This window comes from Trichosurus vulpecula, chromosome 4 (genome assembly GCF_011100635.1).
Source record: "Trichosurus vulpecula isolate mTriVul1 chromosome 4, mTriVul1.pri, whole genome shotgun sequence".
In the NCBI taxonomy this organism is placed as follows: domain Eukaryota; kingdom Metazoa; phylum Chordata; class Mammalia; order Diprotodontia; family Phalangeridae; genus Trichosurus; species Trichosurus vulpecula.
In genome coordinates this window covers 107194597-107220671 of record NC_050576.1, presented here as the reverse complement: position 1 = coordinate 107220671, position 26075 = coordinate 107194597, and the positions used below count along the sequence as shown (strand labels likewise).

At 38.8% G+C, this 26075-nt stretch overlaps 1 protein-coding gene and 1 long non-coding RNA gene across 2 annotated transcripts in view; one reads left to right on the top strand and one right to left on the bottom strand.

Annotated features, from left to right (window-relative positions):
• Positions 1–6679, bottom strand: part of LOC118849008 — a 16441-nt gene extending 9762 nt beyond the window's left edge. The window contains exon 1 of the long non-coding RNA XR_005010278.1: positions 6619–6679. This is a non-coding gene — a long non-coding RNA (uncharacterized LOC118849008). The remainder of the gene's footprint in view (positions 1–6618) is intronic.
• Positions 5813–26075, top strand: ELK4 (ETS transcription factor ELK4). The gene is made up of 5 exons (XM_036758078.1): positions 5813–6151; positions 12779–12994; positions 13977–14858; positions 15719–15835; positions 17722–26075. Exons 2-5 carry the CDS (start codon positions 12788–12790, stop codon positions 17818–17820), a joined length of 1305 nt encoding a protein of 434 aa, XP_036613973.1. The 5' UTR covers positions 5813–6151; positions 12779–12787; the 3' UTR covers positions 17821–26075.

Below are 26075 nucleotides of genomic sequence, written 5' to 3'. Positions count from 1 at the left end.
GTCTTTAGGAAAATATTATTACTCTATTAAGAGTATATCCTTCTAGTGGGCAGGGATTATACCTTTGTTCTCTTAGCCCCTAGCACACTGCCCTGAACATAGTAGGAATGTGATAAGTGCTTGTTGAATTGATTTACTGGAAAAAATACCTGGCATAGAAAAACAACCTTAATATTAGGCTGCCGATGCCCAAGGTTTAATAGGCCTCGTTGGCCTCTTTCTTCTTTTCCCTGCCAGACTTTTAGAAAAAGTGGTCTGCACTTACAACCTAACTCTCCTCAACTGCCCGGTATCTAATCTGTCACTCACCCCACATATCCAGTCTTTTGTGTAAACTTCACATCGCTTATATATATGTATATACACACACACACACATCTATATTTTATAGTTTATATATACATACACACATATATTCTATATTTTATATTTATATACATTCTATATTTTATATTTTTATGTATACACACATATATTCTATATTTTATACATATGTATATACACATATATTCTATATTTTATATTTATATAGACATATATTCTATATTGTATATTTATATATATGCACACACAATATAGTCTATATTTTATATTTATATATACACATATACTCTATATTTTATATATACACATATTCTACACATACACACATATATATTCTATATTGTCTCTCTCTCTCTCCATATATATATATACATACATATCCCTCCATATATATATATACATACATATCCCATTCTCTCCACTCATGTGACCCCAGTACAGGCTCTTCTCACCTCTTGCCTGGACAATTGCAGTAACTGGTCTCTAATTGGTCTCCTTACCTTTAGTCCTTTCCTATGCCAAAGTAATTTTCTAAAAGCACAGCTCTTCCCATACGTATCTCTCCCTTTCCCCACTAAATAAATTCCAATAGCTCCCTATTACCTTCAGGATGAAACAGAAAATTCACTGGGATTAAAAACTCTTCACAATCTGGCCCCTTCCTACTTTCTAAGTCTTATACTTTACTCCTCTCTGCTCATTCTATGAGCATTCCAGCTACACTAGCCTACTTTCTCAAATTCTGCCTTTCCTGACCCATTCCTCTCCCCTCCTTCCCTCTAAAATTGCCTTCCATATATTCTATATGTCTTGAATGTACATAATTATTTTCATATCTCCCTTATAAAAATGTGGGCTCCTTAAAAGCAGGGACAGTATTTTTTTAACCTTTCTTTGCATTCCCAGAACTTAGCATAGTGCCTGAGACACAGTAAGCATTTAATAAATACTTGTTGACTGACTCCTCAACCTTTTATAACTTAGCCACTAGATGCTTTCTCTACCAAAAAACTCTTTATTCCCAAGGTTATCAATGATCTCTTTATAGATAAATCTGAGAGTCAGTATGGTATTGTGGAAAAATAATTTCAGAGTGGGGAAGATGTGGGATCAGCTTCTGTCACATACTGGCTGAGTGACCTTGGACAAGACATCACCTCTCTGTACTAGGCTTCGCCCAAGCAGAACAGCTGCCAATCTGGGTTGGTAGAGGGACTTTCCTTACTAGGAAGTCCTTATACTGATGAAATAATATCTGTACCAAAAAGGAATAAATCCAATTGTTTTTATTCTGTCCTCAGCTACTTTTACCAGTGACTCTGGTAAAAGCATAGATGGTGTGCTTATCAAATTTGCAGCTGACCCAAAGCTGAGAGGCATAGCAAACAAACTGATGGTGGTGAAGATGCGAAAAGATCTTGACAAGCTAGAACACTGTGGTGAGTCTGTCAGAATCCCCATGCCAAGACCACCCCTTTCTTTTTACTATTAAGAGATGCCCTGTTTTCCAGAGCTAAGGCCCAGCAAGGGAGCTGTGCCCTGAGCTTGGCATAACAGCAATCCTTTGCACTCACTCTCTAGATGAACTCAGTCACAGCAAAGTCCTGGAATTGTTTCACACCAGCAGCAGGTGGTCTCTGGGCTTGGATGAGTACCTGTAGTACCCGTGTTCCAATCATGAAGTCCTGCTATGACTCAAATTTGTCTCATTGTGGCTTTTACCCCACATTGTAAGGTCTAGACGCTAGTATACATATTGACATTTACCCACACTAAAGTGGGTCTTCTACTACAGGGGCCCCCGGCATGTGTGTCTAGTTTTCCTCCTCCAATGGAATAAAGAAAGCTTTTGCTTATGACCACTGTTATCTCTTTGGTTTTATTTTTGTTTTATTCTATTTTTTAGAGTTAACTGTGGTTTTGATAACCTGGCTGAGCTCTCTGGGTTTTTCTTAGAGTTAACTGCAGTTGCAGAGTTGCTATGGTTCTTTGGTCATTTGGTCAGGATTGACGAGTCAAATGAGTTGAAATTAAATATGGATAAACGTAAAGTCTTGCAATTGCATTGAAAAATGCGCTTCACAAGTACAGGAGGGGAGGGGAAGAGAAAGGGTTAATTAGCAGTTTGTCTGAAAAAGATCTGGGGGTGGGGTTGGTGGACTTCCAGGGCAACAAGTCAACACAATAAACTATAGAGAAAAGGGCCTAGGACAAAGTCTTTCCGGGTACGTCCACAGTTAGGAAAATTGGGAGAGAAACCAAGATTGATGTGTATAAGTCATTCTGTATTTATTTAACTAGTATACACTTATCTCTGAATAGTTTGTATCTCTCTATTATAAGGGTTCTTAACCTGGGATCAACAGACTCATACCTGTGAAAAGATTTCAGGAGGTCCATGAAATTGCTGAGGAAAAAAAACTGTCTACAACCTCTGACATTTAACATACCCTCCAATTATTTAAAAATGTTATTCTGAAAAGGGATCCATAGACTTCACTGGACTGCCAGAAAGACACATGACACATACAAGGTTCCGGTAGAACGTGAGCTCCTTGAAGGCAGCCACTGTCTCTCATTTTTGTATCTGTATTCCTAGAGGCTAGCAGAGAAGAGTCCTTCCCATTTTGTCTCCCACTTACCTTCCCCACTTTATTCCATACAATTCTTTTTACTACACTCCAAATTCTAGTCAAATTGGACTGCTTTCCTTTCCTGTTCTGGTCCTGCCCTCACTTTCTGGATACCTTATTTTAGACCTATCTCCTATGCCTAGAACAGATTTCTCCATCCCATCTGCTGAAGTTCCTCTCTTCCTTAAAGTTCTATCAAGTGCCTTCAGAACCCTGAGATGCTCCACTACCACCAGCTCCCCCCAGAAGAAAGTACAGTCTCCTTCCTCAAATTGCTCATACCACGTAGTCTGTCTTCTATACTACAGTCTGTTCTTTCAGTTGGGCCTCTGCCTTGTATTGCCCGAACCTAGCCCAATATCTTAAATATATTAGGCACTTAACATGTTTGCTGAATTGACCAGAAAGTTGGCAGAACCAGCCATTTCGTAGATTTTAAAACTGGAAGGGACCTTAGTGATCATCTGGTCCAATGCCCTCATTTTACAGATGAAGGCGGCAAAATAAATTGCCCAAGGTGACACATGTAGTGAATAGCTGAGCCAGAATCTGATCCTTGGTCCTCTTTCTACCACACTCCATGCCTGGAAGATTTATTTAAATACTTGCTAACTTATTAGTAACCCTTAAATCCCTTCAGTTAGGAAACTCCTTGTTGGCTTGTGGGGGATTATACAGATTTTCTTTTAGCTAGCCAGAGACATGAAGGTGAAAGCGAGGCCCATTTAGTAGTTATCAGGCATTTTGGGGTGATAAACATCTTTTCTTTGCTTTTTAAAAAATGTTTTTCTTATTTCATTATTAAATTTATTTTTAATTTATGGGATAAAAGAAGCATTTCTGTAACATAGTACAACGATGATTGTACATGAAACTGCAAATCTACTATGCACAACTTGCTTTTCTTTTCAAATATAATTTTTAAAAATATATACTTCCTCAAAATGCCAGAGGCACTGCCGTCTTTGCCTCAAGAAAACTGGTATTTGATGAGATGGCTGTGGTAACAGAGCACGTAGTTGTTTGCTAGATCATCCTGGTGTAGGCCCTCATCACCTCCCTCTTGGGCTGTTGTAATGACCTTCTGATTAGTCTTTCTGTCTCCAGCGTCTCCACCACTCGGTTGTCAAATTGATCTTCCTAAAGTGGTCTGACCTCTCCTCACCTTTCACGAACCTCCATCGGCTCCCTATCGCCTCCTGGATTAACTAAGAAATCCTGTTTAGATTTTAAAGCCCTCGGTAACCTGGCCCCTTCCTAGTTCCAGTCTTCTTAGACGTTACTTTCCTCCAACACACTCTACGATCCAGTGATGCTGAACAGAACTGTCACTGCCTTTCCCTCATTCTTGGAATGCTGCTCTCTCCTCATCTCTGTCCTAGTTTACCAGGCTTCTAGTCAGGTAAAATCCCACTTTCTACAAGAAGCATTTCCCAATCCTCCTTAATCTTAAGAGTTTTTTTCATTGAAATTATCTCCAGATTATCCTGTATATATCATGTTTGTACATAGTTGTTTGCATAATCTCTCCAACTATATTATGAGCGCCTTGGGGGCAGGGACTATGGATTAGGTTTTTTTTTTTCTTTCTTTGTATTCCCAGCATTTAGCACAGTGCCTGACACACAGCAGGCCTTTAATAAATGCTTACTTATTTACTCCTGGGGCAGGATCCCCAGTTGGTGACTGGTGAATAGAGGCCTGGAAGAATTCAAATCCAGCCTCAAAGAGTGATTAGCTGTGTGACCCATAGAAAGTCACTTAACTTCGGCCTGCCTCAATTTCCTCAGCTGTAAAATGGGATAATAACATCGCCTAGGTAATTATAAGAATGAAATGCTCATTAATGTTTGCAAAGAGCTTTGCAACCCTAAAAACTATGTAAATGCTAACTCTTATGCCTTACTCCCCAAAGGCACTCTTCCATCTAGTGATATTTGCCTCCAGGTTGCTCCAGAAACAACACACTCCCACTTCTCCATTCTGGGCATTATCTCTGGCTGTCTCCTGTGCCTAGAAAGCTCTCCCTCCTCATCTCCTCCTCCTAGTTTCTTTTAAGTCTCAACTAAAAAATTCATTTTTTTACAGGAAGCTTTCCCCACTCCATCTTAATTCTAGTGCCTTCTCTGTTATTTCCTATTTGTCCTGTATATGGCTTGCCTTGTATAAACTTGTTTGTAAGTGGTTGCCCTCATAACACTGTAAGCCCCTTGAGGGCAGGGGCTGTCGTTAGCCTCTTTGCCATGGGGCCAGGCATATAGTAGGTGCTTAATAAATGCTGACTCTTAATTTCAGTAGCTTTCCTCTGGATTATCTATTTATTCTGCCTGTAGCTTGCTTTGTATATGCTTGGACTCGTGTTGTTTACCCCGTTAAGTTGTTAAGTCCTTGGAGGGCGGGGACTGCCTTTCGCCTCTTTCTGTATCTTCAGCGCTCAGCACACGGCCTACCACGAGTAGGCGCTTAATGAATGCTCCCAGATGGATCACATGCCAGGAACAGGGGACAAGGACAATGGGGGAGGGGCGCGCCACTGGGGCAGCAGGGGAAGGCCAGCCAGGACTACCTCTCCGAGAAACTTCCGGGCGGAGCCCTGGAGATACTCCTCCCGCGGCACGGCCGTGTCGAGGAGCTCGGGGGCAGACGCCGTGGAGGGTGACCGTAGCCGCCGCGCCCCCTACTTCCGGCCCCGACTGTGGCGGGGTGTTCGGGGCGGCGGCCCCAGCACGCTCCCCTCCACCAGCGGCCCCTCCTCCCCCGCCCCGCCCCCGGAAGTGACGTCGACCGCTACAGAGGCCGGGAGGGGTCGGCCTCGGGCTGGAGGGAGAGACGCGGCGGCCGCGGGGCCGAGGCGAGGAACGCTCCGAGCGCGCGCCCGCGCTCCCGCCTCCGCCCATCCGCCCGCTGGCCGGTCGGTGAGGGCGGCTAGCGGCCCGACTGCCCAGCTCTGCAGCCCAGGCTGTGCGTGTGTGTGCGTGCCTGAAAACGGGGACGGGGCGGGAGGAGCAGCGGCGGGAGATGCGGGAGACTGCGGGCGCCCGGCGGCCTCGGCTTGGCCGCCGCCGCCTCCGCGGCCGTAGCGCCCGTGGGCTGCCCGCGTGAGGAGACGGCGGCGGGGGGTAGCCGCCCAGCTGAGCCGCAGCTCGGCGGCGCCCGAGGGAGAGGAGGACCTGAGGGAGACCCCCGCGCCCTCGGTGAGTGAGCCTCGCCCCTCTCCCCAGCGCCCCCCGCCCAGCGCGGCTCTCGTGGCTGCCGCCCACGCCGCGCGCAGGAAGCGCGCGCCCCCTCCCCCCGCGGCTTGGGGGTGGGGCAGGCGGGGGTGGGTGCCCCCCCCTCAGCCCCGCGCGCCTTCCGCAGTCGCCCCCCAATCCCACGCCGCCCCCAGCCCGCTCTTGCCTCGCGAGCGGGAGCCGCATTCCTCCCCCCATCCCCGCCCACGACTGCGGGGATGTTGGGAGGTGCATCCTCAAGTCGGTCCCTAGGGACCAGCCCGCTCCGGCGGAGGACTGGAGCGAAGGGGCGCCGCGTCCGCATCTCCCCCCCCCCCCCTCCCGACAAAAGCATCATTGTCTGTGCGAAGGCGCCGGGAGGAAGGGAGGGAGTGTGATTTTATTTGGTGGCAGGAAGTCGGAAAATGAAAGTGCAGTCCGTGATTACTTACCCAGGCCCGGGAGGCGGTAGCTCTGCTCGGGACTTTGATCTCGGCTGGGGCGCACGGCCAGTGGCCCTTCCTCCTGCCCCCAGCTGGCCATTCATCCGGTGTAAAGTTTCCTTTCTTTTTCGGGCTCCCCTTGAATTTCACTTTCTGCGTAAGCACTGCTGTGCCGGGGCGGGTGCTAGCGCTTAGAAGGGAACGTGTTAAAAACAACACGCTTTTCTCCTTGCGATTATGCCCCAATGGGCTACTCCAGGTGCCAGGGATGCCCCAGTGAAACGGGATCCTCCGGGTCCCTGCCCTCAAGAAAGTCACAGATTAGTTGGAGGGGCAAGACAATACTACGTGTTGTATCAGGGTAATTGAATAGAGAGGTAGGAGAAATTGAAGAAGGAAGCAATCACTGATAGGTGGAAGGACTCATGGCAGGGATGGACGGCACCTGATCTGGACCATGAAAGAGGGAGGAAAAAGGACCGCTTGTTTGATGAAGCCAAAAGAGATACCGCTGCTCTTTTTCGTATCTTGGCTTTTGATGTTAGTTTTGTAATTCCTGACCCCATTTGGGGTTTTACTGGCAAAGAAAATATTCTCTGCATTTCGGTAAAATCAGGGTGCTATTTGCTAAAAGAAAAATTGGCACATAAACTCACTGTCACACCTTTAGGTTGCTAGGTCATGCCCTTTTTTCTGGCTTGATCCTGTAGGAAGAATAATTTTACTTCTAGAAAAAGTATCATGGTGTCCTGGTTCTGAAAGACGTTGGTTCAAATCCTAAGTTCTCATTTACTAGCTGTGTGACTCTGGGCAAGTCACTGAATTTTGCTAAGTCTCAGTTTCCTCCTCTGTCACTCAGGAACCATCAGGCAGCTTGGCACAGTGGAAATTGAGTGTGGAGATCTGGGGCAAATCACTTAGGCTTTCAGCCCCAGGCAACGCTAAAGACTAAATTAGAGAGAAGGTGCCTGTTTGCATTTTGAGTGGAGGCACTTCTCTTAGTGCTCCTTACACTTAAGAAATTATAAGTTCCTTAGAAAATCCTAGTACAAATACTTAATCTGACAGAATGATGAAGTGAGAAAAGTGCATCATAAACTTTAATATACAATAACTCATTTGTTTCTCTAGTAGTATATTTATTAAAATGCTTGATGAATTTTGATTTTCTGTCTTAATCTTCCACCCCTCTTCTAATTCAATTTTATTTCAAAAGTGCTTAAGTGGAAATCAGTTACATTGTTAATAAAGTATGATTATCTTTTCCAAATGCCTCTGTTTGTAGTATTTTGCTGTGTATTTCCAATACTGTTTGAGTACACTCATATGGAATTAGGTTTCTTAATTTTTTTAATAATCATAATTCAGTATCAGTTGGGGTCCATTTAATGAACTGAGATAATTTTATTTTAGCTATAATTGAAGTTTTTTTAAACCTACTGTTTTTTGACAAATAGTTATGCTCTGTAGTTATAGCAACTGAACCTGTGTATTGTAAACATGTTTAAGGTGGAAAAGGTCTCAATTAGAGACTTCCTTTTCATAATAAGAAAGTATTAACATTACACTTGGGTATAGATGTTATCCTTTATTTCAAAGTTAAGAAATCAAGCCTTGATATGTATTTTCTCAAATTCTCAGCGCTTCGAGATGTTCACTGTATATTCATTTGCAATTTATTCAGCATCTCACTTGTGTACTACCAACTAATTTATTTTGAGAAAAGGTCATTATATTTCTTCATTTGTCTTTGTGCTAAAGAAAACACAAGCGTCCCCTCCTTCAAGCTGTATTTGAAGAAATCTTGAAATAAAAATATAGCGTCTTCTCCTTTTTGAACCACAGTGACGAGAATAAGATTATCTTTGCTTTTTTTTTTAATTTAAATTTTCTTAATATAAACTCTAGAGGGTCAGAAGATAATAGTTTTAGAGCTGAAAGGGACATTAAGCCATCTTGTTCACTCTCATTAGTTTACAGATGAGGAAACTTAGACTAAGGAAGGTTAAATGATTGCCCAAGGTTATATAGGTGGGAAGATTGGGGTGAACTTTGAACGGAGGTACAGTGACTCCAGAGCCAATAGTCATCTTTTCTTATGTGCGGTTTTCTTGACAGCAGCCCCTTCCACTTAATTAATACCTTACGTGTATTTTATATTTATATGTGTGTATATATACGTGTGTGCGATGTCATTCCTTAGAATGTAAGTCGGGGCAGCTAGGTGGTGCACTAGCCTTGGAATCAGGAGGACCTGAATTCAAATTCGACCTCAGACACTTGACACACAACTGTGTGACCTTGGGCAAGTCACTTAACCCCAATTGCCCTGCCCCCCCTCCAAAAAACCCCAAAACAAACAAAAAGAATGTAAGTCCCTCTAAGGCAGAGAATGATTCATTTTTGTCTTTGTATCAGGGCCTAGCATATAGTAGACACTTAATAAATGCTTGCTGATTGAGTAGAATGTGTTAAAAACAGCTTGTCTCTTTAAAAAGATATTAATTTATCTGTGTTTATACCATAATTTCAGGAAATAGTATTTAGGAATTGGATGCAATGTAGAAGTACCCAACTAAAAAAAAGCTAAGATGTCAACGAAAGAACAGCTTGATGTCATAATTGAATGGGATAATACCAATTGAAGCAACACAGTCACTTCAGATCATTCATTTCAGTGTGGCAGTGTTCCTCCTTCCTTGACTGTCATTCTCAACATCTCCAGTTCCAAATGCATTAGACGTACTTGAAATCATTCAGTGCCCAGAGAAAATGTATTCGGTAGCATGGCTTTTGCGTTTGACATACTGACTGATAGGCTTGGTGATATTTTAGTTAGTGATGTTAACTTCACTAATTGATGACCAAATATGAAATTATGCCTGTAGCTTAATTTTTTGTCATCTTTTAAATAATAATAATACACTCACATTTAGATAATGATATAAAATTTACGAAGTGTTTACTACATACCTTGTGAAGTAGTTAGCGTAGATATCATTTGTCCCCATTTTACTTGTGAGGAAACTGAAACTTTGAGAAATTAAGTGATTTGTCCATGGTCACATACCTAGTAAATGCTAGAGGTGGACCGAAAACCCAGATCTTCTGACTCAAAATCTGGTGGTATTTCTTTTTAAAATTTTATTTTATTGATAATATTTGGTTTTTTTTTTAACAACATCTTCATTTCCTCAGTATATGCCTTTTCTTGCCCCTATCCAGCAAGCTAGGCCCCCCACTTCTCCCCTGCCCCCCATTTTTTCTGTGATGCTATTTGACCTGCCATCTCGAGAATATCTTTCATCTTGGAAACTATTCTTTGTCAATCCAACATTTGTGTGCCTAGATGTGCAGAAGATTATGCTTTTATTTTTGTAAATGTAGGTCAGCCATTATAAATTTGAGGTGCAAAAGCTTTTAACTCCATGGATCATTCTTTCATTAAACATGTGCAAAACATTGGGGGAAATACAAAAATAAGATGGAAACCCTACTTTCAAGGAGTTTATAATCTAGTAGGAATAGTAAGAGGTACATAAAAAGTACTGTAATTTCATTAAAAAGGTGATAATAAGTTGTCATTTATATAGTGCTTTAAGATTCGCAAAGCATTGTATACATATAACCTCATTTGATCCTCACAGCAACCTTGTGAGGTAGGGACTATTATCCCTATTTTATAGATGAGGAAAACTAAGCCGGAAAGAAGCTAGATGACTTATCCAAGGTGATATGTATCTGAGGTAAGAATATTTGGGTCTCAGTTCTCTCAGAAGATGAGAGATTGAAGTATGTGCCCTCTTTAGTTTCTTTCTAGCTCTAAAATTGTATAATCTTATAAAAGGTTCTGTGAGGGGTCATAGAAGTGGGAAAGAACACTCCTCACTTGGTAGGAGATGAGGGAAGACTTGTCTGGAGGAGGATGACGTTTGAATTTGGGCTTTGTAGTATAAGCAGAATTTCAGCAGCTGCTGATGAATCTTAATGTGGAGAGTTCCAGATACAGGGAGAAGGGAGCAAAAGTGGGAGAGTGTGAGACGCTTTGGGAGAAGGGTGAATAGTCCAGTTTGTCAGGAAAGGTAGGTCGGAGTCTCGATGAACAGAGACCCTGCTTTTCATCCCCTTCCACCTCAATTGCCTGCAGCATTCTCTTTAGGAAACTGATGAGTATGTGGAAATTAGGTTCTTCAGTTAACTATTTACTGGGGAGAATGTATGGCAATTTTAACAGACCTTGCCTGGCAAATACTTGTTTGAATGGAAACCCTGTGCATCCCTGAAGGCATGATATCCTGAAGAACCATGGTTCTTCATTAGAAGTATGGCCAAAAAGGACATGAATCTGGTAAATGTGACATTCTAACTCATAAAGAATATGCCTTTGGGCTGTTCCAGAGACACAAAGCTCTAGTAATGTACATTAATTGACCAAAGTGTAAACACCAGAATGGAGTTGATTTCTAAACATAGTTACTTAGCATTGTGGTAGCATGTTGTGTAGTCCTTCACAGGTTACTGTTAGTGTCAGTATTAATTATCCTGGGAAGCAGTTTTGCCAAATGTATAAAATACTAGATTATCTTAAACTTAGAACTTAACTTTTCAGTTGACCTAGTATGTAATTTAGAAATAATTTTCTCTTTTCTAGGCTTTAGTACCCCTTCTCTGTATAATTGGGCTAGTAGGACTTCTGCAGAAACACCTTCAACAAACTTAATGAATGTTTTGATACATTGTGGATTAATTGGAGAATTTTTAGCATTCTTTTAATTTTTGAATTCTTCAGAAAGAAAGTACAGCAGGGTGTCCATCATTTGGGGAACGACTGAACACATTATGGTATTTACATTGCAGTAGACCACTATTGTGTTGTAAGAAATGTTAAGATGCTTTCAGAGAAATCTGGGAAGAATTGTATGAACTTTCGCAGAGAGAAGTGAGTTGAAACAGGAGAATGTTTTATACTATTGCAACAATATTGTATAAAAGAAGAGTTTTGAAAGACTTAAAGAACTCTGTTCAATGCATTGATCAGCTGTGATCCCAGAGTTCCAGTGATGGAGAATGCTGCCTATATCCTGACTGAATTTATAGAATGGCACACATTTTTGGACATAGGAATTAAAGGAATTTTTGTTTGACTATTGTTTGTTACAGGAGTGAAGTTAGAGGGAGGAAAAAAAAGAAATGCTTGATAATTCAAAAAATAAAATTTAACTTGATTTTTAGAAGAAGAACAAAATAGAGCAACTCAAGAATGTTAACCTTCTTTCCCTGAAATTTGCCTCCCTTTACATGGTGTATTGCACACAGTGGATGATCAATATTTTTTGAATTTTACTTTAATTATAACTCAGGAGCACTAATGAACTTTGTGAATGACTTGAAGCGTGAAACTTTCTTTACCATACTTCAGGATAGTGTTAAGTGGTAATTGATAGACTTGGTTTTTTATTTATGTTTAAACATATTGATGTTAGGTTTCACTTCTAGATGGTGAGGGTATTTTGTGCCCACTTATTTGTAACCTTTTCTAGTTATTGGCTTCCTGGGAACGTATATTAAACCTGGGTTTCTTCTATAAAGAACAAAATCTTTCTAGCAGACAGTTTTGAAGTTTTATGGTATGAATAATATCATGGGAGAATTTCCAAGTTGCTTCACCATCTAAGGAAAGGGGTTGTCATCACAGTGAGATCTTAAAACTTGAGGTTTTGAAGTTTTTCTTCTTTTAAGAGGTTGAGATGATCAAATAAAGGCCTTTTCATATTTAAATTATGATCCTTGTGGAGCACCATAGAATGATTGACTTTATGAAATAAAACTAAGGAATATGATGTTTGAGTCACCAGTGCTGCCTGTTGATCCATAAATGACTGCTGTGACACTTGAGGAGGAAGGGGATTAAAGGGGAGTGTCATCAACAGTTATTTTTCTCAGGACATCCCAGTGCATTTAGTAAATGCCAAGACTAGGATCTCCCAAAAGACTGTGGCAGTGAGATTTTAAGCTAGAATTTATAGCAAAAGCTTTTTTCAATTGGCAACCATTATTCTGATTCCTACAATTTGTAGAAATAACATAATTTTCTTTCTCTATTGCCTGTTAGAAAGGCAAGGAGCTTTTTTCTTATGTCATCGTATGTCTCATCTATCTTTTTTTCCAGTTCACTGCTATGGACAGTGCTATTACACTGTGGCAGTTCCTCCTTCAGCTCCTTCAGGAGCCTCAGAACAAGCATATGATTTGCTGGACCTCTAATGATGGGGAGTTCAAGCTTTTGCAAGCAGAGGAGGTGGCTCGACTCTGGGGAATCCGCAAGAACAAACCTAGCATGAATTATGACAAGCTAAGCCGAGCTCTCAGATACTACTATGTAAAGGTAATATAAATCCTAATTCTTGATTGCTTAAACAGTCTCAGTGAAGGATTGTTTCTTTAATATCTTAAGTTTCCTTTAAGTAAGTTGATGTAGAACCTTTGTAGTTTTAAATTTAGATTAAGGGTCCATATGTTCCAGCTGTATTTCTGTAGACTTTTACCTTGTATATTCCCCCCATAGATACTGTCAGTACTGGTTGTAGCTGTGTTTAAAAGAACAAAGCAAATGCAGGATTAGAATGTAAAAATTTGGGCTCTTGTAGCTTGGGTTCTTGTTCATTTTTATAACTTGAATTTTTTAGTGTACAATGTTTGTATCTGCATTTGACTTTTCCTTTAGTTCTTTAATCCGTAGCTCCCATATGGAATCAGTGCATTAATAAATGGCTACCAATGACATTATAGAGTTGCCTTCTTTGTTAAAACATGCTTCTTATTTTATTTACGCTTACTTAAAATACATTCAACACTGAGATAAAGTAAGTGGGGCAAAAGAATAGTTCAGCAAATGTTTACTAAGTATCTACTTTGCGTTAGGCAGCTACCTTTATTTCATTAACCTCAAAACAGATGGTTTGTGTAATTTTACTAGATAAGAAGTCACTCAGGTTTCTGAGGTAGGCGGGAGCCTTAGCAGGAGTATAATGTTTTGGCTATGGTGACTTGGTTTTTACTTTCTCAGGATAGGAGTGTAGTTTACATCTATAGCATTTTGAGATATGAAATATAGCAGTTTTTGACTTATGACTTGCATGGTTGTGAATATTAAAATATTCCAACCTTTATGGAGAATGCCAGTGGCATTATTATATAACAATTCAAATGTTTGTACGTTTTTCCCTGTCTTGGATTTTGAAGTGTCTTAACTTCTCTACTGGGGAATCTCATATATCTAAGAAGTATTTTGACAACTTGTCCTAAGAGGAATAGCAACTAAATTAATGAGGGGGGTATAAGAATGTACTTATTTTATTTATCTACAGAATATCATCAAAAAAGTGAATGGTCAGAAGTTTGTGTACAAGTTTGTCTCTTACCCAGAGATTTTGAACATGGATCCAATGGCTGTGGGGAGGATTGAGGGAGACTGTGAAACTTCAGGCTTCAATGAAGTCATCACCAATTCAAAAGATTTGGAGAATGGAGGGAAAGAGAAGCCATCTCAGCCATGTGCCAAGGCCTCTAGCCGCAATGACTATATACACTCTGGCCTCTACTCTTCATTTACTCTCAACTCTTTGAACTCCTCCAATGTAAAGCTTTTCAAGTCTATAAAAATTGAGAATCCAGCTGAGAAACTGGCAGAAAAAAAATCTCCCCAGGAGCCAACACCTTCAGTCATCAAATTTGTGACAACACCCTCCAAAATGCCATCAGTTGCACCTATTCCTTCTACCATTTCAGCTGGCCCAACTATTTCTACAGCTTCAGAAGAAACCCTCCAAGCCTTGGAGACTCTAGTTCCTCCAAAAATGTCTTCTCCAGAAACTTCACCTCCCATACCCTATATTATGACCACTTTTACCACCACACCTCCTGTTTCTTCCATATCTCCCTCTTTGCAGGATCCTTCCAGATCACCTTCACCACCCTTGAGTCCTAATGCAGAACTAGACATTGACACAGACATTGACTCAGTGGCTTCTCAGTCCGTGGGCCTCCCTCAGAACTTTCCATTGGAGCCCAAAGACCAGGAATTAGCACTGCTAGATAAAGAGAGCACAAATCCTTCATCAAGGTCCAAGAAACCCAAAGGGCTAGAGCTGGCACCTACTCTGGTGATCACAGGCAGTGATCCAAGCCCCCTGGGAATATTGAGTCCCTCTCTCCCTACGGCTTCTCTTACTCCTGCACTTTTTTCACAGGTAGCTCTTCCCTTCTTTTAATGTCAGGATTGTTTGCTTTTACGTAACTTAAACAAAAAATTTAGCCATAATTTAAGCTCTCAGTCTGCTACTACCTTCTGATTTGCCTTATATTTATTGAAAAGGTTAAGTATGACCCTTTTAATCATACTTTACCTTTAAATCAACCCTATCTCCTTTCTTTTTACCTACTTAGGCCATACAACTACTCATAAAAATTTTGATATAAGAAGAACATTAGGTGTCGTTTTAAAGGCAAGCAACCTCTTTAGGTCCCCCCCCCCAAGTAAATAATAAGGGTCCCTTTTCTTTTTTTGGTCATGTAAAATTGGATGTTGGCAAAGACCAAGAACACTAATTGTGTTTTCTAACACTGAGGCTTTTTTGTAGTTAAGTTTCAGTATTAGAAAACAATAGGTACTGAGAACTCTTAAAAATTACCAGTATGATGTTGTGTAGCAGGTTTGCACAGTTATGTTAGATATTCATTAACTTGCTCATCCCACATAACATTTTTAATAGGTGGATTACTCCTTTGTTAGTTTCAGGCTTTCTCTTCATTAAGGAGAAAACATGCCTATATGAATAAATCTTACCTTCTGTTCTTTTTTGCTTGGAAAAAGAACCAGTGTATCAGAGTCAGTTTTCTTTCTTTCTTACTAGGGAAACCCCTAGAAAGAAAGAGAAATAAATTGTTGTTGCCTTTATTTTTCTTGCACTATTAAAGTGGTGAAGGGGTTTTGCCTTTTGTGTATTTTTCAGCTTTGGAGAAAGTTTTTGCTTTGTGCTATTGTGTATGTGACACTATTTGGGATAGCAGTGATTTGATTTGGTAAATATTTCTGTCTTGTGTATTACAGACTCCTATCTTGTTGACGCCAAGTCCCTTGCTCTCGAGTATCCACTTTTGGAGCACTCTCAGTCCTGTTGCTCCTTTAAGTCCAGCCAGACTGCAAGGTGCTAACACCCTTTTCCAGGTAAATTACATACTGTATTTTATCATTTTCAGAATTTATATAATGGGGCAAGTCTAAAATTGAGAATCAGGGCAAGAATACAGTGTCCCATTTGTTCACTCCGTAGCTTGTAATTAATACATATGTATCTGAGTCCCAACTCTTGCTTGGAGCTCTATTGTTAGTCTTATAAGTAACAGAAAACCAGCATCTATGATAAATATCCACTTCATAGCAAGATTTTTTTTTTAGTAGTTTCATATTATATGAATTTGAGTTAGAGCTGCAATTGTTAAATACTTCAGTAGTTGATGACCCTCCTCAAATCTCTCCCACCATTTTAAACTCTGAAAGTTTTTGGTAAATATAGCTAAGTGTACTCTTAACACATTGAATATAGTAAATATCCTGTTAGTTGAGAAATCAACAAGGTCTTGAGGTCTTTAGCCTTTATTCTGTTAAAAAAAAATGTAGGTTTTGCTTTCCGTAGTTTCCTTGAAAGAATAGCTATTAAATATATTAACTCAGATCTAGAAATATGCTTAATTCATAATGATTCAGGAATTGGTTATCCATTTTAAGGACTATCCAGTCTCTTTACTTCTTTCTTTTGATCATTTAACTGCTTATTTATTCTTTCAGTTAGTAGATAGGATAAGGAAAAGGAAATAAAATTCATACAGTCTATCCCAAAAGTTTTAGTGCAGTTATATCTTTAACAGCTTTAAAAATAAAAAGCTTTTAGACTGCACTAAGACTTTTTGGGACACCCAGTGCAGCACTTTTAAGGTTTACAAAGTGATTTAGATATCTTATCTCCTTTGGTCATCACAGCAATCCTGTGAGGTGGGTGCTTTATTATACCTATTTTTATAGATGAGGAAAATGAGACAGATGGGTTAAATGACTTGGTCACATAATATCTGAGGCAGGATTTGAACCCACGTCTTCATGTCTCCACATCCATTACTTTGGCCATCTAGTGTCCCCCCTTAAGTTAATAAACGAGCCATAAGTTATTGACGGAAATTGAATTTCCTGGAGATTGTCTGTATTCTGTTTATCCTTATTTCCTTGCCCTTTAATAGCAGAGATAATTGAGAGTTTGTAGAATGGTCTGCAAAGCAAGAATCCTCATGAGATTTCATTCTGGGAACCATAAATACACTGAAGCCTTCCTGTGTCACTTTTTTCAGGATCTATGACATGAAAACTGTAGGCAGAACTTCCTTAAAATGACGTCCTTTGGTACCTCAGTAACTAAACCCCCTTAGATGGATTCCATTATTGGCATTTTGCTAAATTCCACTCCATAGTGAAACATAGGAAGTTTCCATTGCATTTTTAATGGTATCTGAAAGGGAGAGGAAAGAGAGGGTGGCAATAACAGTATTGGATTTGATTTATCAGCTGGTTTCCAACTTTGAAACAGTGACTTATTTTTATTAAGAAAATAAGCTTACATAGAGGGAGACTGTCTATATAGGTTGTATTGTTTGCCCAAGCCTGGCTTATATAAAAGCTTGATGCAGCCTACAATATAGTAGACTGTTTTTTCTTCATAGGTACACACATCTGTCTCCCTAGCTATATTTTTTCCCCTTTAAAAGAGAATGTTTTTGGAGAATAGCCTAAAATTGGCCCAGTATATTTGTGTTCTCAGTTTCCATTGTAGGATAATGGGTTACAGAGTGTTGACAATTGAATCTTATGAAAAAAAATAAATTTTTAAAATTAAAGTTTCTGTAGTCAGGTCATGTGCTTTGATGATAAACAGTGACTGCTTTTGGCAGGAAACTGGTCGTTAGCCACTGCAAAAGCTGTTGTGCCTCAGGGAGTCCAGTAGACAGAGAATGAAAGTTGAAATTGAGTAATAAGATTATAATGTGTTTTATTTTCTTTCTCAGTTTCCTTCTGTCCTGAACAGTCATGGGTCATTTACTCTGTCTAGCCTGGATGGACCATCCACACCTGGCCCCTTTTCTCCAGATCTGCAAAAAACATAGCACATGCACTTGTGGAAAGAGAACTAAGGAACAAAGAAGAACTAGACATTCAGCATGATCGTATTTAAAATGAGCTGTTTGTAATTCCACAGTGCTGATAATGGACTTGTGATTTTTGCCATTCTCATTTAAAATGCCTTTTCAGAGTTTTCTTTGGTAGGACTCAAGTTGGGACTGTGTATGGAAACGCCTTAATTGGAGTCTAGACTCCATCTGTCCCTTTTGCCTCTCCTTTTCTTTATCCTTCCTCTTCATTTTGGGTAAAAGGAGGGTGTTTTTTTTTTTTTTTTTGCCAACTACAGAGATGGAATAGTGTTTTGATATGAGCAAATGAGAACAAAAATAATATTTTGGCTACTCGGACCTTGTTGGCAGGAAAGAGATTCACACTTGAATAGGTTATTTCAAGAAACCATCAGATGGATGAAACCGGCCACACCTTGAGACTCTTGGTATCCTTTCTCACACCACGAAGAATACATTGCTATTTATAACTGATAAATGGTCACGGACAAAGAAGTATTCCTCCTTCATATAGAGTTTTAACAGCACTGTTGGGGAGACAGTTTTGCAGTGAATTGTAGTATTATGTAAGCAACCCAGAAAGAGGCATCTAGTTTACATTTCTTCAGGGTGAATCTCTAAGTTGCCATAAGCCGTGTGTGATCTTGTTTGAACCTGTCAGCAGAGTATGGGATCCTATCTTTCTGCTTCACCCTGAGGGGGACTCTTTAAACCTGAAGTGATGGGCACTGATTTATAAGACAGTGTTTGGAAGATACTCTGAGAAGATGAGACTCTGCATCCAGCATACAAACATTGACTATACTGCACTTTGGGTGGTATAGTTGTACACCTCACTGAATACAGTACTGTGGATGATGAATAGGCTATTGTGAGAATGATGCTGCATTATTGAAAACTTAGGACATAGTTATGATGCCTAATTGAGCAATCAGAAAGAACGTTTGTGGCTTTTTCAGTCAAGAAGATACCCAAAGTACAGGACCCGTTTCTGTTCATAGTAACTCAGGTTCTGCTGTGCATTGTTTTATTTCCTTTTAAAATTTGAAGTTGTGATATTTTTGAAGATGTAAGAGAAAGGTGAAAAGTGAAGTCCTCAAAATCAGCATTGAGGTAAAGAAGTACTTATTTTGTAGGAATATTTTTATCTTAATGGGTGGGGAATACCCTTGAGAATACCCTTGCTTAGGTTTGGGGTTGTTCAGGTAATGAGAAATACAGGCTTTCATCTCAGAGTCACTGAACTTGCTTTAATCTGCCAAATATCAGCCATGTGGTAGAAATCATTCCCTGTCCATGTGAGGTGAATGTAGCTTTTCCGAATTCAAGAAACTGGACTGAGGCCAGCATCATAGTTGGGTACTGTGTTGATAGTTTTGGCCTGGAAGTCTAGATTCAGATAACCTCCCCAGATTGAATTTCTCTTTCAGTGCTAGAGGTAGCATAAGATTGTATCACACTGATTAAATGGGATGAGGGAGAACTCGCATGCTTGTGCTGGGGATAAAGAAACGAAGGATTCCAGATGACAGTAAGTCAACTCAGCACCTTCCAGCTGCACAAAATTCACTTTAAATTTGTTTTTATGCTGTATAGAGATTCTTGTGTACAAGACTTTAATTAGAAGAAAGTAGCTGGCTACATAATTTTGGTATGGATTGTATTCATAATAACTCGTGTAACCAGAGGTCTCAAGATTTTTTTAACATTACTTGCTCACCCAGTTTTGATGTGGAATGGTGTCTTTCTGTGCTAAAATAGTCTCTCTCTCTGCCTAGTGGATCAGTTTTATTATGTAGCTTGATTGACGGGGAGTGGAGGGAAAGGATATATTCAGGGAACTGCCTTCATATGTTTTGGAGGTATGTTGCTGGCTCATTTGTGGAGCATCAGCATAAGGAACCCATCCATTCCTGAGATGTGCAATAGCAATGCTGAAAGGTAGCTGTAGGTAATGACCAGGAGCAGTCATTTGGATTATTTAGTTTGCACATCTCTTTGAAAATTAAACCTCCAGTAGCACTTTCTGAGCTAGTGTTATTAGTATGCTTACCATTTTGTACTTTGTAATAAGTAGATGCTGGGGGTTCAGGTTACCTGGGAGTTTTAAAATTATTAAGCACTAAAGAAAAATTTATTTTCATGAGGAACGAAGCCATTGGATTGTTTCCAACATCACATCTTTGGACTCTGTGCATTTCCTGTCTTTGAGGCTAGGGATGTCCGGGGAACTAGATGGCACCATAAAAGGCAGCTTAATAGAAACCAGTTTCATCTGGTTGTCCTTAAATACGTTTGTCCCTGCAATCTTAGAGAGGTATGTAGCCATAGCTGGTTGATTGTGATCTGCTTTCTTTTTATGAGATCATCCTTATTTGAGGGAAGGTTGGTGATTCTTTCATCATTGGGAGTCTTTCTGTTCTTCTAAAAAATGAGACATTTCCAACTGTAACTCATCTGAACAAGGCTGTCATGATCATCTTGTTACTAACCTACCTCCTTTAGGCAAAAACTCAGTATCAGAATCATGGGAAAATCTAAAGATATTTATTAGAAAGATAGCATCCCATCCAGGATCAATAGTCATTGAGAAGACTGATATAGATGTGTAGTAGTTATGTCTGATTATCCATCATGTTGCTGGGATGAATGCTGTTAGGCAACATTAGCCTAAGTGAAAGAAGGGAAGCTAGTTGAATTGGGTAGTAGGAGCTCTGCTATAAGATTGACTTTCTTATCTTTCCTTTGCCATCTGACCCATATTACCTTGCAACAACTGTCTCATCATTTCTCAAGTATTTTTCCTCATTAAAGATACTATGCCTTACATTCAAAATCAAATCATAGTCTATTGCTAGTAATCTTTATTCATTAAAATGGTGTGTTGCAGTGATTTGGGATTGATTTTATATATATGTTATAATAAAATGAAAAATTCCACTAATTCATTTTCATAATCCTGGAATTGCAAAGGACATGCTCAAGGTCATTTTGCTTGTTCTCCATCTTCCTAGTAAAACTATCCAAACCATGTAAAATATATGTTCAACACATTTTTAAACTCTTCAGGGAAGGAGATTTGACAAGTTTGTTAAATATTTTTTAGCAGTCTCTGTACTGTATGGTATTCCTTTGGCACCACCTAAGGCACCACCCTTGTCTCTTGGTGGCACGTCCAGGGTTCTTTGTGGTTATTTACTTCCCAGGATAATCTGGTTCTGAAGGAAGTAGATACTGTAATATTTGCTTTTACTAGTTTGGTGGAGAGAGCTTTGAATCTCTAGGACTGTTGGTTCATCACTTTCACAGGATACCTAGTCAAACCCAAGAAGTTTTCCTTACATTCTGGAAGAAAAAAGTAAGTTCAGCAGCCTCAGAAATACATGTAGGAAATAGTAACAAATTGACTTAGTTTTAACTGGAAAAGCCCTTCAAGGGCCTAGGCCTATATATATATATGTTGTTGTTTCAGAGAGCAAGAATTCAGAGCTCACTGTAGACTCTATTGACGAGTTTTTCTTCAGACTGTCAATAAGGCTTAGAAAGAAGAACAGAACCGTAGAATTCCAAAACTTTAGGGAATAGCATCACTTCATTTACGTGCATACCCAGTATTGAATGATGTGTTGTCCAACAACATTGCTCCTTGCTGTTACTGAAGCACTGGTTTCCTGATTCTGTGTTCTGATGATAAGCTGTTTGTGCAATCAGTTTAATCACACTCATAGACATTCATGCAGTATTGTCCTTTAATATATTACTTCCAAGTTCAGCCTTGAAAAAATCATGTATGCTTTTTATGATACAGGGAGTAGGTTTTTCTTGTATTAGGTTTTTCCTTTTACGCAAACATCTCCATAACAGATTTGGAATTTTGTACGTGAGTGTGCTATTAACTCTAGGAAACTTAGCATTCTCTTTAAAAAGTTGCCAGATAAAAAGTCCCAAATGAACTGGGTAAAATCCATGTTGGTAATTGACAGTTTATGTTCCTATTTCCTCCCCCTCACCATTAACCACGTGGCTAAAATTTTCATTTTACTGTATGAATTATTTTTAACCTTTATGTAATCATTTTACTACAGATTTCAGGATTATTTCAAATTATTTTGCTGCATACTTATGTGGCCTATTTTCATGCTTCATTGGAAGATTTTGTTTGGATATAAGGGAACATTTTTAGGTGCTACAGGGATGTTTTTAGGGATGGATTTATGCTGTTTATCATTCAATTCCAATCTGATTTGTTTCCATTTCTCCTTTTGTCCTTTGTTGAATGATAAAATTAGGTTTTGAAATACAGAATTCTGCTTTCTGAAGTGCCGTTTTTATGATCTATCTAGAATTTTAGGTATAAAGAAGAATTGACTGGAGTGGTAGGTCTTCATCCCTATTAGATGAAACCTAAAGCCCGGGATGAATTACAAGACCAATGGAAAAGCAGGAAGGATGCCAATAGTCTTCTGTCTAGGAGTATAACAATGTCATTTCTCAAAGGGACTTGCATAGAGTAGTTTGATGGAGTTAATTTTCCCATCCATAATAGCTTAAATGAATTAGAGATTAATTTTAATTTTTCTCCAGTCAGTGAACTGATTGGACAATATGCTCTTTAAAAAAAGCATCGGTACATATGCCTGCTTGGTTTTGTGTCCAAAATAGGTTGTGTGGGTGGTTGTTTTTCAAATGTTACTTGTACTTCCTAAAACAAAGTACCCTGCTCTGCCTCTTAGGTTATCAGAAGAACCACCACTGAAGCTTTTGCACCTTGAAATCTAGAATTCTCGTGCATGGGCCTAGTAACTAGCAAGGAAAAGGGACATTTTGACTTGATTTTAGATATTGGGGATGGCTTCTTGGTGAGAAAATCTTCTTTTGACTTGTAAACTGAACACATCTGAGGTGCCGATATAGAATAAATATTCCCCTGAGAGCTACCATTTTTCCCCAGAGCCACCTTTCTAAAAAAATATTTTAAGGAATACATCAACATTCTGCTAGAAAATTGTTATAGCTGGGGTGTTGACATTTATACTTACCATTTTCAAAGTGATTTGTGAGAGAGGGAATATTGGCTTTAACTTAGGCGCATCCTACAAAGAACAGGAAATTCAAACTTCTGTTAAAATGTTTAATGAAACCTTTAATAATTAGAATATTCATGGAAAAGTGATCAGACATATTAAATGACAGTAACTCTGGTCTCCTAGGTATAATACACATCTGACTGTTTTGTCAGTTTTAAAAATTTATTTTTTAATATTTGAGAGACTGGAACATTTCCTTCCAAGTCATTCTGGCATATTGGCTAAATATGTGTGTGTGTGTGTATATATATATATATATATATGTTTTTCAGAGGGATATATATTATTCATCCTTTAGACTAGGATGGTTCCTAGGCTATATATTTTATACTAAAACTAAAATTTTGCTGCACTTTGCAGTTATTGTATCACTTTTTAAAGTTTAATGCCTTGCACATTTCAATTTCTTATTTTAAAAAATATCAGTAAATAAAAGTCATAGGCCTTAATATGGAGTATTGCTTGCCAAACTTAAAAAACCCAGTGCTATTATGACATGTAATTTCGAAAAATCATCTTATACTCTGGTCTGTTATATTGGTATAAGATTGGGCAAACACAATTTTTAAACGATAAGTCTTCATTTACTTTTGCTCTCTGTTCAGACTCTATTCATCAGGTTGCTTGCAGCATAATTATAGGAGTTTATACTGAAATTACTATTCTTAAAATAGAGAAATGTAACCATGGATTGAATGACTAGAAGTTGCCCTTTGTTGCCTGATTTAACCCTTTGAACAGTGTATTGTCAGTGGAAGGAGAAACGCTAGAGTAGAGTACCTTCCTTACCTTGATCAGTCAGGTAATGGGGCCCTAGGACAGTTCTTTTAGGGCAGACTAGGACCTTTTGGATTGAGGATGACCTAACGCTGGGCCAGAACTGTGGCAAACTAAATAACCTAATGTGATTGGACTACAGGGGTAGGATGCCATTTGCTTGCTGATGCAGATCTATTACTTGTGTTGTCATGCACCATTATTAGCACTGTTTTCATAACTGGAAGCACTTAATTTTTTGTTTCTTTTAATTTTTCATTTTTCAACTGAAGGCTTTAGAGGATCAGGGAGTGGAGATTACTGCTATTTTATAATTTCTGGAATTTGTACTGTTTGGGAGGGGGGCAAATGGATTCACAAAATTGATTATTCTACTAGGCTTTTTGAGGTGGTGTATTTTGGCTAGAATATTTTTAAATATACAAATTTTTAAAATTGTGCTGTATAGAATGTGATTTTTATGATTTGCCTTTGATGGATTGCACAAAACTTTGTAATGTATCAGGTTTCAAGTTTCTTCTCTGTGTAACCATTGTTACTTATTGTTCTTTGTGGTATGGAGGGAAATTGTGTCCCTTCTAAAAACATTTCATATATTTTTGTTTCTTGGTGCAGTGTTACCAGATGGCCTTATGTACATTACATTCATTGCTTTTGTGATACAGTGGCATATTTTATGTACTCCCCTGTACAGTGTTAGTGAATCTATCTGTGAGATGCATTTCTAAGAAATAGAAAATAAATTGATATAGTTAATTCTTGATTATTCAAAGGATGTTTATTCAGTTTATTATTAGTATAAATCCTATATCCAATTTACAACTGTTTCTTTACCTTCTGCCTTTGGACAATTTCACTTATTATGGCTAGGAGAAATTAAACAGATGAACTCATAGGTTAATTTTGTTACCTGTTGGCTTAAGAATTTGGTATGAGGAGCTTGATACTGTTCACTAAAATGAGGCTTTAAAATTTCTTATTTCTGTATTTTAGCTTTTCCATACCTTGCCTCTAACATATAATCAGGAGTTGACTGAAAAAAATAAGGCTGTCTAGAGATTTACTTTGTGAAGAACAAACTAGTAAATTCTCTATGATCCTTGTTTCATTGGGTCAACCAAAGAGCACTTTTGTGTCTATGAAAAGTATATGTATACAAGAGACAGTTGGGACTGAGTAGTTAATGGGGAATAATTTTAATGTTATTTCGTTGGAAATTCCATTGGTTGAGCTATTCTAGTGTTAGTAATATGTGTGATTGTGTCTTTGATGAAACTAAGAACTTAAACTTAACTGAGGCTTAACAGATTTGCACTCTTGGATTTCATTCACCCTGTCCATGGAGTGGATTTAGGAAAAAAAAAACATATCTGCCTGTGAGAGTTTTACTCTGTAAACACTGGCAGGTTTTACATTAGAGGAGATGCATAATTTCAGAAATAGGTCTTAGTTTGGGATATGTGGTAATGAAAAATGGTCAGAGTGCTTTCTTTATACTTAAATCAACTTAACTGGGAACAGTTGCTTCTTTGTAATTTTTTTTCCTTGTTCATTTTATTGAAATTGTATCTAATACCTAGTATCTACTGCCATTGTAAAGAAATAATGCTTGTGTTGCTAGTGTATAATGCAAGTACATATGTAGTAAAAACAAGACAAAAAAAGCTAGATAACTATCGAAATGTTGATTAATCCCTGGTCTTTTATTAATCCCAGTACAATTTACACTAGAGAGACCTTCAGAGTGTTACAACATGGAAAATGTTGGAAAGTGCAAAAAATATTAGTGCTGATGGTGCCACTACAGAGAAACTGCTGTATCTTCTGGCTGAGCAGTACTGGTACACTGTGGGGAAATAATAGAGGGATGATCTTCAAAATTGATCAGGACTATTGGGCAGCTAGAGTTCAGACTTTTTATGTTTAAACATAGTGAAGAGACCTTATCACAAGGATTAGATCAATGAGGAAAAGGTTTGTATTTGCACTTTGAGGGCTTTAAAGCGTGCTGCTTTTAAAAGAAAAAAAATATCATTGATAACCAGAGCATCTCCGACTCTTGTAAGGGGCTGCCCTGAATAATCAGGTGATTTAAAAAAAAAATCGAATAAGTTTAGTGCGCATGCACACGCGCACACACACACACTATAGTGGCAATGTGTACCTTTTTTAAAAAAAAAACTAAATAGACTTCAGAAAACTATTTTGTGTAAGAACTGACAGAGGGATTTGCTTTGTATAATGCAAGCTGGCTTTAAAAAGCATTGTAGTGAATTTATTCAAGTCAAAAAAATCATGCATATATGTTAATAGTTGTATGTGCAACCAAGACATGCAGAACAATTGTATTTTTTTAATAAATATTTT